The sequence below is a fragment of the Berghia stephanieae genome, chromosome 1, assembly GCF_034508935.2.
Source record: "Berghia stephanieae isolate SIO BIC M18660-M18661 chromosome 1, UCSD_Bste_1.3, whole genome shotgun sequence".
Lineage (NCBI taxonomy): Eukaryota > Metazoa > Mollusca > Gastropoda > Nudibranchia > Aeolidiidae > Berghia > Berghia stephanieae.
This window is the reverse complement of record NC_088360.1, coordinates 18249868-18267163: the sequence shown is the minus strand read 5'-3', so window position 1 is coordinate 18267163 and position 17296 is coordinate 18249868. Positions and strand designations below refer to the sequence as shown.

Here is a 17296-nt window from a genome sequence, read left to right as displayed (position 1 = left end):
TTGAAAACAATGATAGAAGCAAAGACTCAGTCTAAAAATAAACAAATGTTTCCTTTTCAGTCATAAATTTAAAAAATGTTTACTGAGTAAACAAGCAATTTTATAACTCTAGGTTTACTGGTCATAGATAGGTTTACTGGTCATAGATAGGTTTACTGATCATAGATAGGTTTACTGGCCATAGATAGGTTTACTGGTCATAGATAGGTTTACTGGTCATAGATAGGTTTACTGGTCATAGATAGGTTTACTGGTCATAGATAGGTTTTCTGGTCATAGATAGGTTTACTGGCCATAGATAGGTTTACTGGTCATAGATAGGTTTACTGGTCATAGATAGGGTTACTATCTGAATTGTCTCCCTTGGCTATTCAGACTCAAATTCCAATGCGCATGTGCAATCAACAGATCATTCAACTCGGGTAAAGTTTTAAAAAAAAACAAACATCTGTTTTAATCATAAACAATTTACATAAAATTGATGAAAATGAAAATAACAATAATGGTATAGTACCTATCAACAGGTAGTCTATATTTGACAAGAAAGACAAAATCATTGGTCAATTGGAAGTCCAGTTAGAAATCAAAATGAAAAGAGTTAAAACCATTCAAAAGGAAAGAAAGTCAGTCAAAGTAACTGCGGTCTAAAGAAAAATCTTTTTTAATAACTTTATAATATAACATCTAATACGATGCCCAAATAAATCAGGACAAAATAAAATACATAATCTGATCAGTGTTAGACAGGCAACTATCCTTCTACAGAGTCCAAAGAAGGAGTATCACCTGAGTCAGTGTTATATGGACAACAGACTTGCCAAATTGAAAACTTCAAATTTAGTAATTTTTATGTCAATTTTTAGTAATTTGACAAGGAAATTCGTAATTTATGAAATGTGTGTAAGAACAACCACAATATTATCATTATTATTATTATCATTTCTATACTAGTTATAGTAGTAGTAGTAGTAGTAGTAGTAGTAGTAGTAGTAGTAGTAGTAGTAGTAGTAGTAGTAGTAGTAGTAGTAGTAGTAGTAGTAGTAGTAGTAGTTCTTCTTCATCTTATCATTATTATTATTATTATTATTATTATTATTATTATTATTATTATTATTATTATTATTATTATTATTATTATTATTATTATTATTATTATTAAAGTATCATTAAGAATTAAAAATTCATAATTTTCAATAAAATCTCGTATTTGGCCATGAAATTTGTCTAAAATTCGTAAAATTATGAAAAATTTGTAAGATTCGGCAGGTATGGGGCAAAACAGAATTTCTTCTGAACTCTTCTTCTTTTTCTACCAGTTCCACCCTCTTTCCACTGCCTGCACAGCAGTGTCCGTATTTTGTAAAGGTATTTTTGCCCAATTTTCGTGTTGATCTCCATGGCCTTAATTCAGGACCTACGATGCTAATTTAAGTATCATTTTAAAGGAGACAAAACAAGCTTTCAACTAATTGTGTCTTTCATTCTTGATTGCCGATATATTTCGCAGTCATAGAGAGAAAACTGAGATAACAACCTATCACTTTTAGAGAATGCGAACTTTTAAAATCATGAATGGGTGGATGTAAATTATACTTGGTGTATTGACAGATGTTCTATTGAAAATTATTTCGGCCATCTTTCATTGAAATTCATGAACTTGCACATAATCTTATTTTACTCGCCATCAAACCCACTCTTAATTCCAAGAATTTTCATGTAACCCTAATGTTTTTTACATTAGCAGGTAGGTATACAGAAAAAAAAAAATTTTTTCTTAAAAAGAAATATATATGAAATTAAAGGTTATTTTCTGGCATTTAAATTTACATCCAACACTTGTCATATATTTTTATTTAACAAAAATTTATTGAACACAAAACATGGTTATATAGCGAAACTGAAACCCAAACTTTCCCAAGCGCCGTAGAAGTAGTAGTAGTAGTAGTAGTAGTAGTAGTAGTAGTAGTAGTAGTAGTAGTAGTAGAGTAGTAGTAGTAGTAGTAGTGGTGGTGTTAGTAGTAGTAGTAGTAGTAGTAGTAGTAGTAGTAGTAGTAGTAGTAGTAGTAGTAGTAGTAGTAGTAGGCAGTTTAGTGAGCAGCAGCAGTGGGAGTCAAATTGTGATCCAACTTGCCCAAAAGAAAATTGTGACTCGAAATTGTGTTTGTGTTTAGGAGGGTTCAATTAAAGAATCATAACTTCGTTATAAAGAGGAATGTTGCAGATATTTCGGTATCATTATTTTCGTCTTTCAATTTCCTTTTAAATGGTGCCAAGTAATAAAACATCCATCAAAACTTTCAGGAGTTATATGAAGTTAAAATTTGGCAATCTTCAAATGCGTTCATTTTTATATTTACAGCGTGTGTTTTAAAAATAAAAACGCTTATCTTTAGAATAACATCTAAACTTTATTCATGCCAATTTCAGGGCTCTATATCTATGCACAGACACTTTTTAACTCTGCGCCGAAATGCCATGTTTTCTCATCAAGGCTGCCGGGGGATATCAATATTCATATCGATATCTTTTAATTTAGTTATTCATTATTTTTAATTTAGCCCATAATATTTTCCGTACTATTATTCACTATGTTTTTATTTTGAATACATACTTTCCAACTTTTTTTATGGACGTTTTATAATTTTATTTTAAAAGTTCATATATTTCTTCTCTTTGTAAAATCCGATTTTAATAATATCGATATTTCAAGAATACCAATTGCTTTAATTTTATTTCATTTTGCCATCAAGACATCAAGTTTCTTTCCCATATGTTTAGATATATTTGTTATAATTTTATAATTTTATTCACATTCTAAAGGTCTTAATAATGATGGTAAGAAGTTCTATTAGTTATAAATCTTGACAACCCAAATATTGAGAGAAAAAGGGGGTGGGGGGGGGATTAAATTATATTAATTGTCAGTGTCCAAATGATGTAATAGCAATAAACCCAAAGTGGTTTAACAGCATTTTTAAAAGGCAGAACTTTCCAATTTAAATAGACAAACTGCCTTTGTGTGAACCCTTTTCAATTTATTTGATCTTTTTCATTATGCCATTTTATTTATGCAATTAAATTGCCAGAGGTAAAAATAAACTCATTATTTCATTACTCAACATGTTTATATATTTTCATTTAAATTCTGCCTCAAACTCAAACCCTTCTTTATTCATGTATTAAATCAAAGAGAGGAATTATTTGTAATTGTTTCAGTGAGGTATTGGAGATAAATCCAAAAGTGATATAGCAAATTGTGTTTCTTATGTCTAGCCGATTTTTTAAATTATGTAACATTTGTGTCATATTATGTAATAATGTGTTATTTTGGAAATTTGTATCTTCCTCATTATCAATGTAAATGCATTGTCCTCGATAAGACGAATATTTTGGTATATAATATGTTAATAAGAACTCCATATTGACTGTTTTAACCATTTTTTAAAATTAACGGCACGCGATTTCCGTCACAACTTTCCAATTCCAATGGTAATTTTGGGGTCTGAAATTTCAAACTTTGAATTGCCGTAACTGTAACTACATTTCTAATCAAGGTAGAAACAAAATTCAAACTGTTTTGTAATCAGTGTTGTCAGCTCTTTCATATGACATTGGTTTCAAGTGTGTGAGTTACTTGAGTTACATTTAGAAGTTTTTTAAAACTCTAGTAACTAAGGGTTAGAGTTAAGAGTATTAAGAGTATGCTGGATGAGATGGGAGCCAGCGGTGAGATTTGACAGTATAATACGGAATTACTATGGAACGTTTTAATTGTATAGAGACAGATTAAGGATTCAAATGAAATGTTATTTTAAGTCCCATCCATTTGATTGGGTCAAATCAATGTGTCTTTAATTTAGTTCGAAACGTATCCAAGTTCCAAACTGTTACTGTTAACAATAAGTGAAAGTGTAAGTGAAGTGCACGTTACAACACGAATTTCTGTTTTCGTGACAATCAATGCAAGGGGAAAATACAAATGAAGAAAATTAATTTTGAATGTTGAACTCTCATTTGGAAAACCAATCGCATTCTTAATGTTATATTGTGAAAGAGGTTACTATAAGCGTTAAATGTGAACAATCAATATCCTTTTTATCTGAATTCCTTACCATCCTCCGCCATTTTTGTTTACATTCTATATCGCAGCAATTGGAACCCTATGTATTCATTGGTCAATAATGCCCGGTTTATATTCACAGTAGCTTAGTAACCTTTGGCCTTTGACCTCAAATACGAGCCACTGTGTTCTGTGTTGACGTTCAATGAGGATGTATATTATATTATCTCCATAGATCAGTAGTTGGGACGTTCTTTACTTTGACTTTCCTTACGATTTATCACCCTTCTTTGAAATAGGGTACAAGTTGGTAAATTTCAACAGTAAATCATGTTAATTGTTGTGAACCAAGAACGGAACTGTGATTGTGGTCGTTACTCATTGTGTGCCTTTGCCTTTGATTTGTGACACGCCACACTAACACTACACAGCTCCGACTCCGGGTAACAGTAGCTGTCTAATCTATCTAGAGTAATAATAATCGACGTAAAGTTATTTACAGGTCTGATAACATAATTCCGTATTGGCTCATTGATGTAATGGTCATCTAAAAAAATGAAGCAAAATATTGTCATTACAACAATGTTAAACTAGGCCCATAAGTGGTTTCAGATGTCAAACCTGCACATATCGCTGTGATTATCCCCAGACACCTGTCTGGGGATAATGAAAATTCGTTATCCCCAGACACCTGTCTGGGGATAACCAAATTTCGTTATCCCCAGACCAATGCTATCTATACATTGCTATGCCCCAGACAGATATTTGAAACTCAGCTCTTTAAAACAATTATCCATAGTCCAGAATATGGAATGTTTTCGAATGCACATAGTATAGTAGCATAGAAATAAGGAAAGTTAATCAAATATATATATATAGATATATCATCATCATTGCCTTTTTCACCCTGGGTCAGGGTATAGGCCACAGACAAACAGTTTCCATCCTTCTCTATCCTGAGCCAACTTTTTTATCTCATTCCAGGTCTTACCACTTCTCTGTATATCAGCTTCTTTAATTCTTCTCCATGTTCCTCGTGGCCTTCCCTTGATCTTCTGCCCTGAGGGTTCCAGTCCAATACTTTCTTTGTTATAGTTGAGTCATTCTTTCTAAGCGTGTGTCCAATCCACCTCCATCGTCTTCTTCCTATATCCTCTCCCACTGGTTTCTGTTGTGTTCTTTTCCATACTTCTTCATTTTTTATTCCATCCATCCATTTTATTCTGAGTAGCTTACGCATGCACCTGTTTATGAAAATCTGTACCCTCCTTATACATGCCTGTGATGGGTTCCAAGTTTCACATCCATACAGTAGGACAGACTTCACGTTTGAGTTGAAAAGTCTTAGCTTTAGTTGAAGGGAGATATCTTTAGTTCTCCAAACTCTGTTCAAAGATGTGAATGCAGCCTGTGCCTTTCCTATTCGTGCTTTCACCTCTGCTTCCGTGCCTCCATCCTTGTCAATTATACTTCCGAGATAGCAGAAAGTGTCTATATCTTCGAGTTCCTGATCTTTAACTTTGATCTGCTCCCTTTGACGCGTACCTATCCTCAAGACCTTTGACTTTGCAGGGTGAATTCTTAGACCAATTGATTCCGAGAGGCTGTTTATAATTGTGGTTTTTGCTTGCATCTGGTCCTGGGTGTGGGACAAAAGAGCCAGATCATCTGCAAAATCCAGATCATCCAACTGTGTCCAGGGGGTCCACTGTATCCCATTTCTTCTCCCTTTGGAGGTTTCCTTCATTAGCCAATCAATGGCAAGGATGAACAGGAATGAGAGAGCAAGCATCCCTGCTTGACACCAGTCTTAATTTCAAAGCTGTCAGTAAGCTGATCTTCATGTACAACCCTGCAACTTGATCCTTCATACATTTCCTTAATGAGGTTTACTATCTTTTCAGGGAGTCCATAATGTGCCAGAATTTTCCACAATGTTGCTCTGTCAATACTGTCGAAAGCCTTCTCGTAATCCAGAAAGTTGACAATAAGAGGAGAGTTCCATTCTATAGACTGTTCCACTATGACTCGCAGAGAGGCAATCTGGTCGGTGGTTGAACGGTTTTTTCGAAAACCTGCCTGTTCGTCCCGCAGTTTAGCATCTGTTGCATTCTTAATTCTCTCTAAAATAATACGGTTGAAAACCTTTCCTGGGATAGAAAGAAGAGTGATGCCTCGATAATTATTACAATTACTGAGGTCCCCTTTCTTTGGAAGCTTGATAAGATGTCCTTCCTTCCAATCCTTTGGGAATATCCCGTCATTCCAGATTCTCTCAAATAGTGGGTGCAGGGCCTCAGCATTTCTTTCCGCATCAACTTTTAGAGCCTCCGGTGGAATCTGGTCTGGTCCAGCAGCTTTCCCCCTTTTCATCTTGTTAATGGCACCCACAATCTCTGCTATCGATTGTGGATCACAGCTAATTGGTAGCTCATTCCTTGCAGGCAAAATTTCTGGCTGGTTGTCTGGTGGTGGTCTGTTCAGAAGGCAGTTGAAATGTTCCCTCCATCGTTCAGATTGAGCCTCTTTTCCAAAAATAGTTTTCCCACCTTTGTCTTTGACTGGTACCTCTGGTTTCCCATATTTTCCAGCAAGTGTCTTGGTAGTTTGATAAAGGATCCTCATGTGTCCTCCAGTCGCTGCTGCTTCTGCTTTCTCTGCAAGTCTGTTCATGAATGCTTCCTTGTCTTTCTTCACAGATCTTTTGACTTCCTTAGCTATGGCTCGATACTGCTCTTGTGCATCCAGTCTTGAAGCCCTTGTTCGGCTTGCATTCACTTGTTCCTTCCTTGTTCCCTCTTTTCAATAAGGTCCAAGGTGGTTGGACTTATCCATTCTTTATGTTCCGATTTCTTTACCCCCAATACCTCGTGGCAAGTTGTTATGTAGACTTCCTTGATCTTTGCCCAATGTGACTCTACATCTATGTCCTCCTCGAGCTCAGTAAGAGATTGGAATCTATTACTCAATTGTAGTTTGAATTCCTCATTCTTTTCCCCATCAAGTGCATTCACCTCGAATTTTCTTCTTGTATGTGATCTGGCCCCGTGTTTTCTGAGTCGGAGCTTAAGCTTTGCCAATAGCAGGTGGTGGTCTGATCCAACATCTGCCCCTCTCCGTACTGTCACATCTTCCAATGAACGTCTGAATCTACGAGAGATACAAAAATGATCAATCTGATTCTCTGTCATACCATCTGGTGAGACCCAAGTTGCTTTGTGGATCCTCTTATGGGGAACACTGATCCTCCAATCACCAAACTGTTGAATGCACAGAAATGTGCAAATCTCTCACCATTATCATTCATTTCTCCCATGCCATGACGTCCCATGATACCTTCATAGCCTACGTTATCCTGTCCCACTTTTGCATTAGCATCTCCCATCAATATGTTGATGTCTTTCCTTGGCAACTTGTCAATGACTTGTTGTAGCAGACCATAAAATGTATCTTTGTCCTCATCTGTTGCATCATTTGTTGGGGCATAGATCTGTACAATGTTCATGCTGATCTTCTTACTCCGTGTTGTAAAGGACGCCATGATGATCCTTTCTCCGCATTGTTCCCATCCTCTTAGTGACTTCTGGGCAAACTTGCTTAGAATTATTCCTACTCCCTGTGTATGAATCCCGTCTCCTCTCCCTGAATATAAAATCTTCTCCCCAGACTTGAGGTGTTTCTGTCCGGATTGTATCCAGTGGGTTTCACTTACTCCAAGTATATGCAGCCTGTATCTTCTCATCTCAGTCACAACTTGAGAGCTTTTTCCTGCTTCATACATGGTGCGAACGTTCCACGACGCAATTCGAAGCTGCTTGTTTGACGAAGACGTCATCGGGTCAGCAGAGTCCTTTCGGCTTTGTCTGTTGTCCTTCATAAATTCTGTAATTCCAGAAACTCTTCGGTCGCCCAAGCTAAAAAAAGGATTTGGTTTGTCTGTCTGTGTTTCTGTAACGGTTAGAGTTTAACGGAAAGGGGTGTTAACCCTTTGCCAACCCCCAACCTGGAGGACCAGGTGACTCAAAGATGGAGGAATCACACACCATTAGTCGCCTTTTACGACACGCTGGCTTGGCGTTGGGCTATTCTTGACCCTCTCAGTTGAGGGACCCCGGACACCACACGGGGTATATATATATATATATATATATATATAAACATAAAATTAACCAACATTAAATCAGTTGTTACTACATATACACAATATGCGTCGACTTCGAAGTGGGTGTCATGGCCGGATGGTTTAGTCGTTTGCCCTGGAAGTTTTACCAGAATTGACGTTGTGGGTTCGAATCCTGTTTCGCCACTTTTTTAAAATTATTAATTCCGTCTTCTTTTTACAGAACGTTGCAAGGGATAAATGTCCCATCCATCCTCTCTTTCGCCCCCCCCCCCCCCACCTCTTTTTTTTGTTCGAGTTTTTCTCTTTTTTGTTTGACCTTTTGTTCCGTTTCTGAGCATGAATTTCTTAAAATTGTTTTTATTTTTTAAAAAATTATTGTTTGTTTTCTTTCTCCTCTATCTGACCATTTGGTCGCTCTCTCAATATTTCTGTTTGTTTGCTTTTTAATCATTTATCCTTTTTAGACACTTTTTGAGATCGGAGTGGGGACGAATATGACAATTTGCTAGAAACTAGAAAGGAACTAAGAGAGAGAGAGAGAGAGACAGTTGAAAAAAAAAAAGAGGGGGGAGGATGGATGGGACATTTATCTCGTGCACCGTTCTGTAAAAAGAAGACGGAATGTAAAAAAAAAAAAAGTGGTGGAACCAGGATTTGAACCCGCAACGTCGCTTCTGGTAAAACTTCCAGGGCAGATGACTAAACCATTCGGCCATGACACCCACTTCGAAGTCGACACATATTGTGTATATGTAGTAACAACTGATTTAATGTTGGTTAATTTTATGTTGATTAATTTTCCTTATTTCTATGTGCATTTGGAAACATTCCATGTTCTGGAGTGTGGATAATTGTTTAAAAGAGCGGAGTTTCAAATATCTGTCTGGGAATAACGAAATTTGGTTATCCCCAGACAGGTGTCTGGGGATAACGAATTTTCATTATCCCCAGACAGGTGTCTGGGGATAATCACAGCCTGCACATATATACACGTCGGCAATAGTACATCATAGACCCATCTACTTCTAGTCCAATTTATTTTTAACAAATTACAATTGCAAATCTCTCTTTAGGTTATGAAAGACTCCTTCCAAAATTAAATGGAAAAGGAGTCATTAAGCATTAAAAGATTTAAAAAAAATAAAATTAAAAGTGAGCTTTATATAGCGCAATATCCACTAAATGTGCTCAAAGCGCTTTACAAGGGGTCCCTGGTCAACAGCAACATTTAACATGTAGGACAGGACATGATGCCTGTTAGGTGATATTACAATTTTTCGGACAAAGACAACGCTGTTAACGGCCAGTTACTCATTTTACACCTGAGTACGGTGAGAGAATGTGAGTAATGAGCCTTTTTCAAGTACTCAACTATGCGCCGAGCGCGATGCTCGAACCCAGGACTTTCCGACCCGAAAGCGAGTGTCATACCACTAGACCACATTGCCGCATTGGAATGTAGGAATTGTTTGTGAATTTACATATTGAAATCCCTTGGAGTTGGAGTCACTTGCCAAATAATGTGCCCTGAGCAGATCTAAAATTAGTCAACACTTGTTTGGCTGAAAATATACTGCCACGCACAACTGAAGTTCGCCTCAAAAAACAGTTATACCCTCCTGTTTATTTCCTATGGGTGATTTTATTGACAGGACTAGACGTGAGCAGTCATGATGACCCAAAAAGACCTGCATATATGAATATATTATGCAGAACTTCTTTTTTGCATGCGGACAGGCTTGCATACAACAAACACCCAGTCTATTTATTTCCAAATTGGTTGTTTGAAATTTGTGTACTTCTTCTCAAATCTGCAGCACACAAATCTAACAAATCTTTGTACTTATCAGGCGTCATTCGCACATAATCCACAAATTTCGCTTTGTGTTTGAGCAAGTCAGGTAGCATGATCCATGTTGGTTTCTTGATCTGTTTATAGGATGTACTCGAAATTTTCGACAGCACTTTTTTCTTTGTCTTCTTTTCCACAACCATCATACAAATAGTTTCTCATGCCTGCTCAGTGCCATTTTTTTATGCAGTTGGACTGAGTCATGCTAAGCTATGGAATTACCACTTTTGGCCTGGCTGCTCATCCGTTTCACAGCATACTTCAGTTGTGCGTTGCAGTATATTTTCAGCCTTATGGACAAATGAATTGGCAGTTGAAGATCACTTGGAACAGAATGTGCAGGAAAAAAAAGTATGATTTGAAAACGTGTATACAGTAAAAGTGGCATCAGTGACTCATCATCAGTAGGACAAGTCGCTGTCTTTAAATCAACTTGTATCTAAACTGATGTTGATTAACACATACATGTCATGAATTTCTATTAAATAGGGTTTTCTATATGACTAAGTTACTGCATTTTATGACTATTGACATTTAGGGAAGCAAGGAACGATCTCGACTTGTTTTTACCATGGGTTAATCAACAAAGAGATGCACTTTACTCTTTCCATCTCTTGATATCTTCCTACATTGTTTTTTTTTTTTTTGTTTTTTTTTGGCCGTGTCTGCTTTGGCCTGCCTCCAATCCATGCTGTTGTACCTTCATTTGTGAAGATAAGCGCAACATTTGTGGGGTGTTGAATGGTGTTAGGTTATAGCTCTGTATCACTATAATTATGTCCTCCTGTGACAGAAATGTTTTCTTATTGTCTAGTAAATTTATCACAACTGTCAGAATTTCTCAAGTTGATGGGGAGGGCATTCGATACCCTTGTTGTATTGGAAAAAAGGACTGAATATGTGCATTCACTCAGGTGAAGGGTAGTCGATAGCAACGCTCCTTTCTTGGGTTTTGTTTGAGATGGCTGTGCTACTATGCCTTTAAAGAAGACCTTCAGTTTATGTTTGCTCCTTCTCACTTTCAATGTTATCCAATTGCTCTCTGCCATCATGATTCTTTACTTTTTTCAGTTGTCATAGACAAATCAGCTGGCCTGCCTTTTAACTTTTTCAAGCTGATGTATGGCTTCTTAGTCTGCGGGTCCAACACTCTGCAGCTGTGTTCCAAGTTGTGTCTTACCAGTGTGGTATAGCATTGTTCTTTTACTGCTTTGGGACTCGATGAAGGTTACGCTGGAGAACATTTAGGGTTGTGGCATATTTTGTCTATATGATGGTTCCATTACATTTTGCTTTCCAATCTTACCTCTAGGTGGATACTCAACCTTTGTGGTTATTGTCTGTAATTTTTTGTCATATATTTTGTAATCATTTATTGTTGTTAAATTTTGTTTCTTGTTCACTTACTTTTGCTTTGAGGTATTTTGTGAAAAGCAATATTTGGCATTGTGTTTTTCTTTATTTTGCTAACAGCAATATTTTAGGAGGATGTTTTTTTTTAATTTGAAAATAAATAATCTTATTATCAGAGATTTATCATGCATCCATCATAACCTATACTGTAAATATCAAGAGTGTTGAGGCATTTAAAAATATTAAATCGAATTTATCAAATTTAATACTATGTTGCATCTCTGGAAATAATAATAATGTGCTCTTGGATCATAATAAATGAAGAATTATTGCCCTGACCCTATTTGTATGATGTATACTTAAGTTATATTAACTGAAAGAGAAAGTTTTTGAGGTGGTTCAAGAAAGGAAAAACAAAATCTAAAAATTTAGGATTTGAAGGTGGACCACACACTGTCTTTATCTGGCTGAGAAAAGAAAACGCTACATAAAAATGCAAGTATCCACTGCCATCAGCAACACAATTACAATTTCAATAGTTAGTAGATTACTCCAACGAGAGATCCAAGTATGCTGTTCTCTTGCCTTTACCAAGTGACAGATGTTGTTGTCTCCGAACCCATCATATCTAATTTTCTGTGTCTTATTCTTTTTGGTTTTTCTCTGTACAAAATATTTTTAATCATCTCCGTATTCAATTATTGTTGTCAGATTTTTCTATATTAAAAAACAAAAAACAAAAAAAAAAACTGCTGATGGCAGTCATTTAATACCATATGCATTTGATTTCATTTCAGGGTCTTCAAATACAATGCTGAAGCTGGTACTCTTATATAAAGTGTGAAGCCATGATCAAAGGAGGGAGACTGATTTTATTTTCTGCTTACATTTTTCTATTATTGATTCTTAGCTACAACCTGCCCTTTTCAGCATTTTTCAAGTTATTCCATTCTTATGATGAACTGTTTCATAGTGTTGAAAATTTAAACAGACTTCGGATTAAAAGGGCAGAAGAATATTTCTCTCACCAGAATCCAGCAACTTCTACCAAGTTTTATCAACAGCAGAGTCAAAATAGTGACTTTCTGATAGCAATAGGAATTATTACGATAGACAGGGCACGCGAGTCAAAGAAGCATGATAGTTATGGTTATTTATACCAATCTGCTTCAGCTATTGATAAATTATTAAAAAATAATACAGTTTTTATGAATAACTCATTTGCATTCATTTGTAATGTAGATCTGTACCCAAATAAGCACAAAGATGCACAACATCTAGCCCATTATATGCCTTATGCGGAGCGCTATGGAAAAAATTCTGTTGGTCTAAATCATGATTTGAAAGTACCAAACTCAGGTATTTCTTATAAAAGTATTACTAATCATAACAGTGTATACATGAAAGAAACTTATGATTATGTTTTCTGTATGAATGTAGCTGCAAATTTAAAACCAAAGTTCATTTTGCTCATTGAAGATGATTCAGTTCCACATAAAGATTTCCCTCGTGTTCTCAATCATTTATTAAATTTTCAATTTCAAAATAACATGGACCATTCTTCTATGTCATTTATTAAATTTTATTATCCTTCAAAATGGCAAGGATTTTCTTTTAGAGTGGCAGAAATTTTTGATCTTTTAAGTTTTTCAGTTATAGGAACTGCACTTTACTGTTTTATGTTGTATTTGTACCATTTGAAATCTCATCAGCTTGGTGATACTATACATAGAAATATATTATATGGATTTCTTATTTCTATTATCTCTTGTCATATCATAGGCCGTCAGAATTTGAACGAATTGCGTAGAATGCTGCCTCAGTTGTATCGGATTCAGTCATCAGAGATGTGTTGCACGCAGGCTATGCTTTATCCAATAAATGTTATTGAAAGTCTTTCAGCGTTTTTAATTTCAAACTCTCCCACAGCACACATAGATTTACTTATTTGGGATTTTGCTGATGTTCAAGAGCTGCCATCTTACCAAATTGAGCCAAATTTATTTTTTCACACAGGAATTCATTCTTCATTGCCTAGCAAACAAAAACATCCTGAGGAATTCATATTTTCTTCTTATTAATGGGTTGAAGAATACATTTCATGAATTTGATATTGATGGCGGGTATGTAGTCCTTTAGAGCCATAAGGTCCGTGGAGCTGGAGTTTATCTCAGTTTCTATAGTGTGAAATTGAAACGGACAATAGCAGATGCTTGCCATCTTTTGATGGGATGCTAGTCTACTGCAAAGTACCTTCTGCCAGATGTAACAAACCTAGCTACACAACCACTTTTGGATGGACAAGGGAAATAATATCTTGACTTCACCCATGATCAATATCGGTCCCTTTTCCTTGGGAAGCGAGTGCTCTACCAACTGAGCTATCCAAACCCCCCTTGATGTCAGGTATACCAAATAATAATGAATTAATAAAAATAGGCTTTACATCCTGGATGAATTTCCAGGTTTTTTTTCTAAAATGTTTGTCAAGCCATTGGTGCCAGAGATTTAACGTAGTTGTGATATCAAAATACTAAATATGGAAATGATTTTAGCTCAAAGCACATCAACAAAAACAGTTGCAAGTGATTATACTTCATTTAACGCGATGTATTATTAGTTTAAACATTTTAATTGTTTTTGTTAATGGCTAAAGAAGGCTTTTGTTAAGCCCAAAATGTTCCTTGTTTAGCATTTCGTTCTTTTTTAAAGTTCTCTGTTAAGTTCTGTTACATTTTGTACATTTCTTTGAAATGAAGTGAGATCCATGGACATTCAGAGTGTCTAATTTTGATTGAAAAATTTTCTCACATATGAAAAACTTGCCTCCTAGCTAGAGAACAGTCAGGCCGGAGGCACTCTCATAGAAACAGCAGTGATGATAATCTTCCGCGGATCCGCGGAATTCCGGGATTGTAGGATTATTTCATAAATGTTCCGCTGTTTTTGCCATGTCAAACAGTTTCCGCTAAGTGGTAGTTCAGGGGAAAAAACAAACAATATGCCTTGTGTCATTTTTGGACACCTCTGCTCAGTTGCATGAATTTTGGTGACGCTCCCTTATTTATGACGTTAGTCTAGACACACTGGCGCCAAATGTCAAAAGTAGCTCAAGACACATGGTGGCCATGGATGTGAAGATGATCGAAAGGGAAGGGGATGGAGCAAATGGGTGTAAATATTTTTGTACTTTTTATAGGCCTCTAAAATGTTTAATTGGAAATGACAATCATTAAATTATATTTGCAAAAGGTCGGGGTGTGTCTAATGATCAGAAGAGCTTTAGAACTAGTAATATATCAAATAACTATGAATAGCTGTGTTATATTTGCATTAGATTTGGGCTTGACTGATGGGCGGTAGATTTTCCTCCTTTTTGACAAATTGTTATTATCATCACTGAAACAGCAATCATTTTTTTTTGTTGTGATGTATCTCAGTTATATTTTTAAAGACTATTTGTTTATGACTGTGTGATTTTGAGTATATATGTCATATACATACATATAATCTGAAATTATCTGAAATAAGTTTTCTACAATTTAAAAGCAATGGCTTTATTTTGCTTTATTCCTGCGCTCTGAATATTACTCGCTCATTATTATTATGAAATTTTGTTTATGTTTGCCATTCATATTTAAGTAGGTTGTTTTAAAAAATGCAATATATGTATATATTTCTATTTTATTTGTATAGACAGCTATTATAAGGCAGTACATATAAATTATAATTTCATAACAAGAAATTGTCGGTTATTTCGGTAACCCTCGTTTTATCACCCTTGCTATCTCATCACCCTTGTTTCCTGACCTCCCATAGTGGGCAGGGAGGTACATACTGTGTCTTCTATCCCCTTACAACTTTTCCAACATGCTTTCTGTCTTTGTCTTGGAATAAGATTACTTGGTTTTGTCCTGGCCCTGGCCGGAGTCCTAGCTCGGAGGAAAACAGTCAAATGCACAGTTATTGTTTGGGGAGATGATGTTTATTTCCTTGTAAATCATCTCTCTGTTATGTATTATTATATTTGTTATTTTCAATGTATAATGTAACCATTTGAGTGTATTCCTCTTTGTTGGATTTTGTGCTTGTGTCCGGATGAGACTTATAGGTGATCTCAAACTAAGTACATTGGTGGTATGCTCTTGGAATCTACATCTGATCCCTATTTGTTCCTAGTTCCCCTGTCTTACTTTTTCTTGTGTGCTTTAATTGTAATTCTAGAACTTTTTACTATCCCATTTTCTTCCTTTTTACTGGCGCTGATATAACCTAAATGTGTTGGAAGCGCTGTAAAACCCTTAAAAACAAAAACAAACAAAACATATAATCAACCCTGTGAATTGCAATCAAATGAAAACCACTGTCTAATCAAATTACTTATAAAACTTTTTGCTATGCCGCCAACTCATTCTACTTTATATCATTCTAAATACGGTTACTAGTAATGAATCATGTGACTATTGCTTTACTCTTCAATTGTCTGTCTGTAAGGCTGGATATATTGGTCCTATACCTGTCATCTGCATTTTTTGCCAAATTGGGACCTAAAATTTGCCTAAACATTTGCTGAGGAGAACTAAGCGTTTCAGTAAAAATTAACACGCGATACAGAAAAAAATATATATAAAAGACAATTTATTACATTTAAGGAGGCTACATTATGAATAGCGTTGTTACAAAGATTTTAAAGGATCATTATCCGTAGAGAGTAGCTTCCCTTGGTTTGGGCCCAGGCAAAGCGGCAACATTTCTCAAGTTCCGCACTTTTTTTTTCGTTGTTTTATTTTCGCTTCTTTTTTTTCCCAACATTTGCCAAGCGATTTGCCAATTTTGGGAAATTTGCCAAAATGTGCGGATCGCCCTGATATTTGCGGCCACAAAAATGCAGATGACAGCTATACGCTCAAGTACTGAGTGGGGTTTCTGGCCTCCCATAGTGGGCAAGAAGTTACTTGCTGTGTCTTTTATCCCCCTGTATCTGTTTTCCAATTGCTTTCTGTTCTTGTCCTTGAACTAAATTTTGTCCAAGCACTGGCCGTAGTGCTTGGCTGGGAGGGAAACAGTCAAATGCATAGTTATTGTTTTGGGAGATGATATTTTTTTTCCTTGTAAATCATTTCTCTGTTATGTATTATTATATTTATTATTTTGAATGCATAATGTAAACATTTGAGTGTATTCCTCTTAGTGGCATCTTGTACTGGTGTCTGTGTGAAACATTTAGGCAGGTGATCTCAAACTAAGTACATTGATGGTGTGCTCTTGGAATCTAACATCTGTTCCCTATTTGAACCACTCCCATTTGTCTCACTTTTTCCCTCAAGTCCTTTTTATTGTACATCTAGAATCTTTTCACTATCCAATTTTCCTCCTCTTTACTGGCGCTGATATGACCTTAATGTGTTGCAAACGCCGTAAAACAGTTAAAAACTTAAATACAAAAAAAAAAAAAAAAAGTTTTGGAAGATGATTGTTTCCCCTTGTAAATCATGTCTCTGAGTGTGTTCCTCTTGTCGGGACCTGTGCTTGTGTTTGGATGAGAATTTTAAACTAAATACACTGATATTGTGCTCTTAAAATCTACATCTGTTCTCTATTTGAACCACTGGGTGGGGTTCCTACCTCCCATAGTGGGCAGGGAGGTACATACTGTGTCTTCTATCCCCTTATAACTGATTTCCAACATGCTTTCTGTCTTTGTCTTGGAATGAGATTACTTGGTTTTGTCCTGGCCCTGGCCGGGGTCCTAGCTGGGAGGGAAACAGTCAAATGCATAGTTATTGTGTTGGGAGATGATATTTTTTTCCTTATAAATCATCTCTCAGTTATGTATTATTATATTTGTTATTTTCAATGTATAATGTAAGCATTTGAGTGTATTCCTCTTGGTTGGATTTTGTGCTTG

At 35.9% G+C, this 17296-nt stretch overlaps 2 protein-coding genes across 4 annotated transcripts in view; one reads left to right on the top strand and one right to left on the bottom strand.

Moving 5' to 3' along the window:
* Positions 1-4178, bottom strand: part of LOC144969451 (jouberin-like) — a 33391-nt gene extending 29213 nt beyond the window's left edge. Inside the window, exon 1 of the mRNA XM_078908570.1 lies at positions 4113-4178. Coding sequence (XP_078764696.1) covers positions 4113-4125 — 13 coding nt within the window. The 5' untranslated portion in view covers positions 4126-4178. The remainder of the gene's footprint in view (positions 1-4112) is intronic.
* Positions 4179-4242: 64 nt separating this feature from the next.
* LOC144969432 (GPI-N-acetylgalactosamine transferase PGAP4-like) lies at positions 4243-16009 on the top strand. Of its 3 annotated transcripts, none has more exons than XM_078908544.1 (2): positions 4243-4503; positions 12186-16009. In XM_078908544.1, exon 2 carries the CDS (start codon positions 12237-12239, stop codon positions 13467-13469), a length of 1233 nt encoding a protein of 410 aa, XP_078764670.1. In that variant the 5' UTR covers positions 4243-4503; positions 12186-12236; the 3' UTR covers positions 13470-16009. The 3 variants fall into 3 exon arrangements, with proteins under 3 accessions (XP_078764670.1, XP_078764684.1, XP_078764677.1); XM_078908558.1 differs by having other exon boundaries at positions 4243-4546; positions 9159-16009; XM_078908551.1 differs by having other exon boundaries at positions 4243-4562.
* Positions 16010-17296: the final 1287 nt, after the last annotated feature.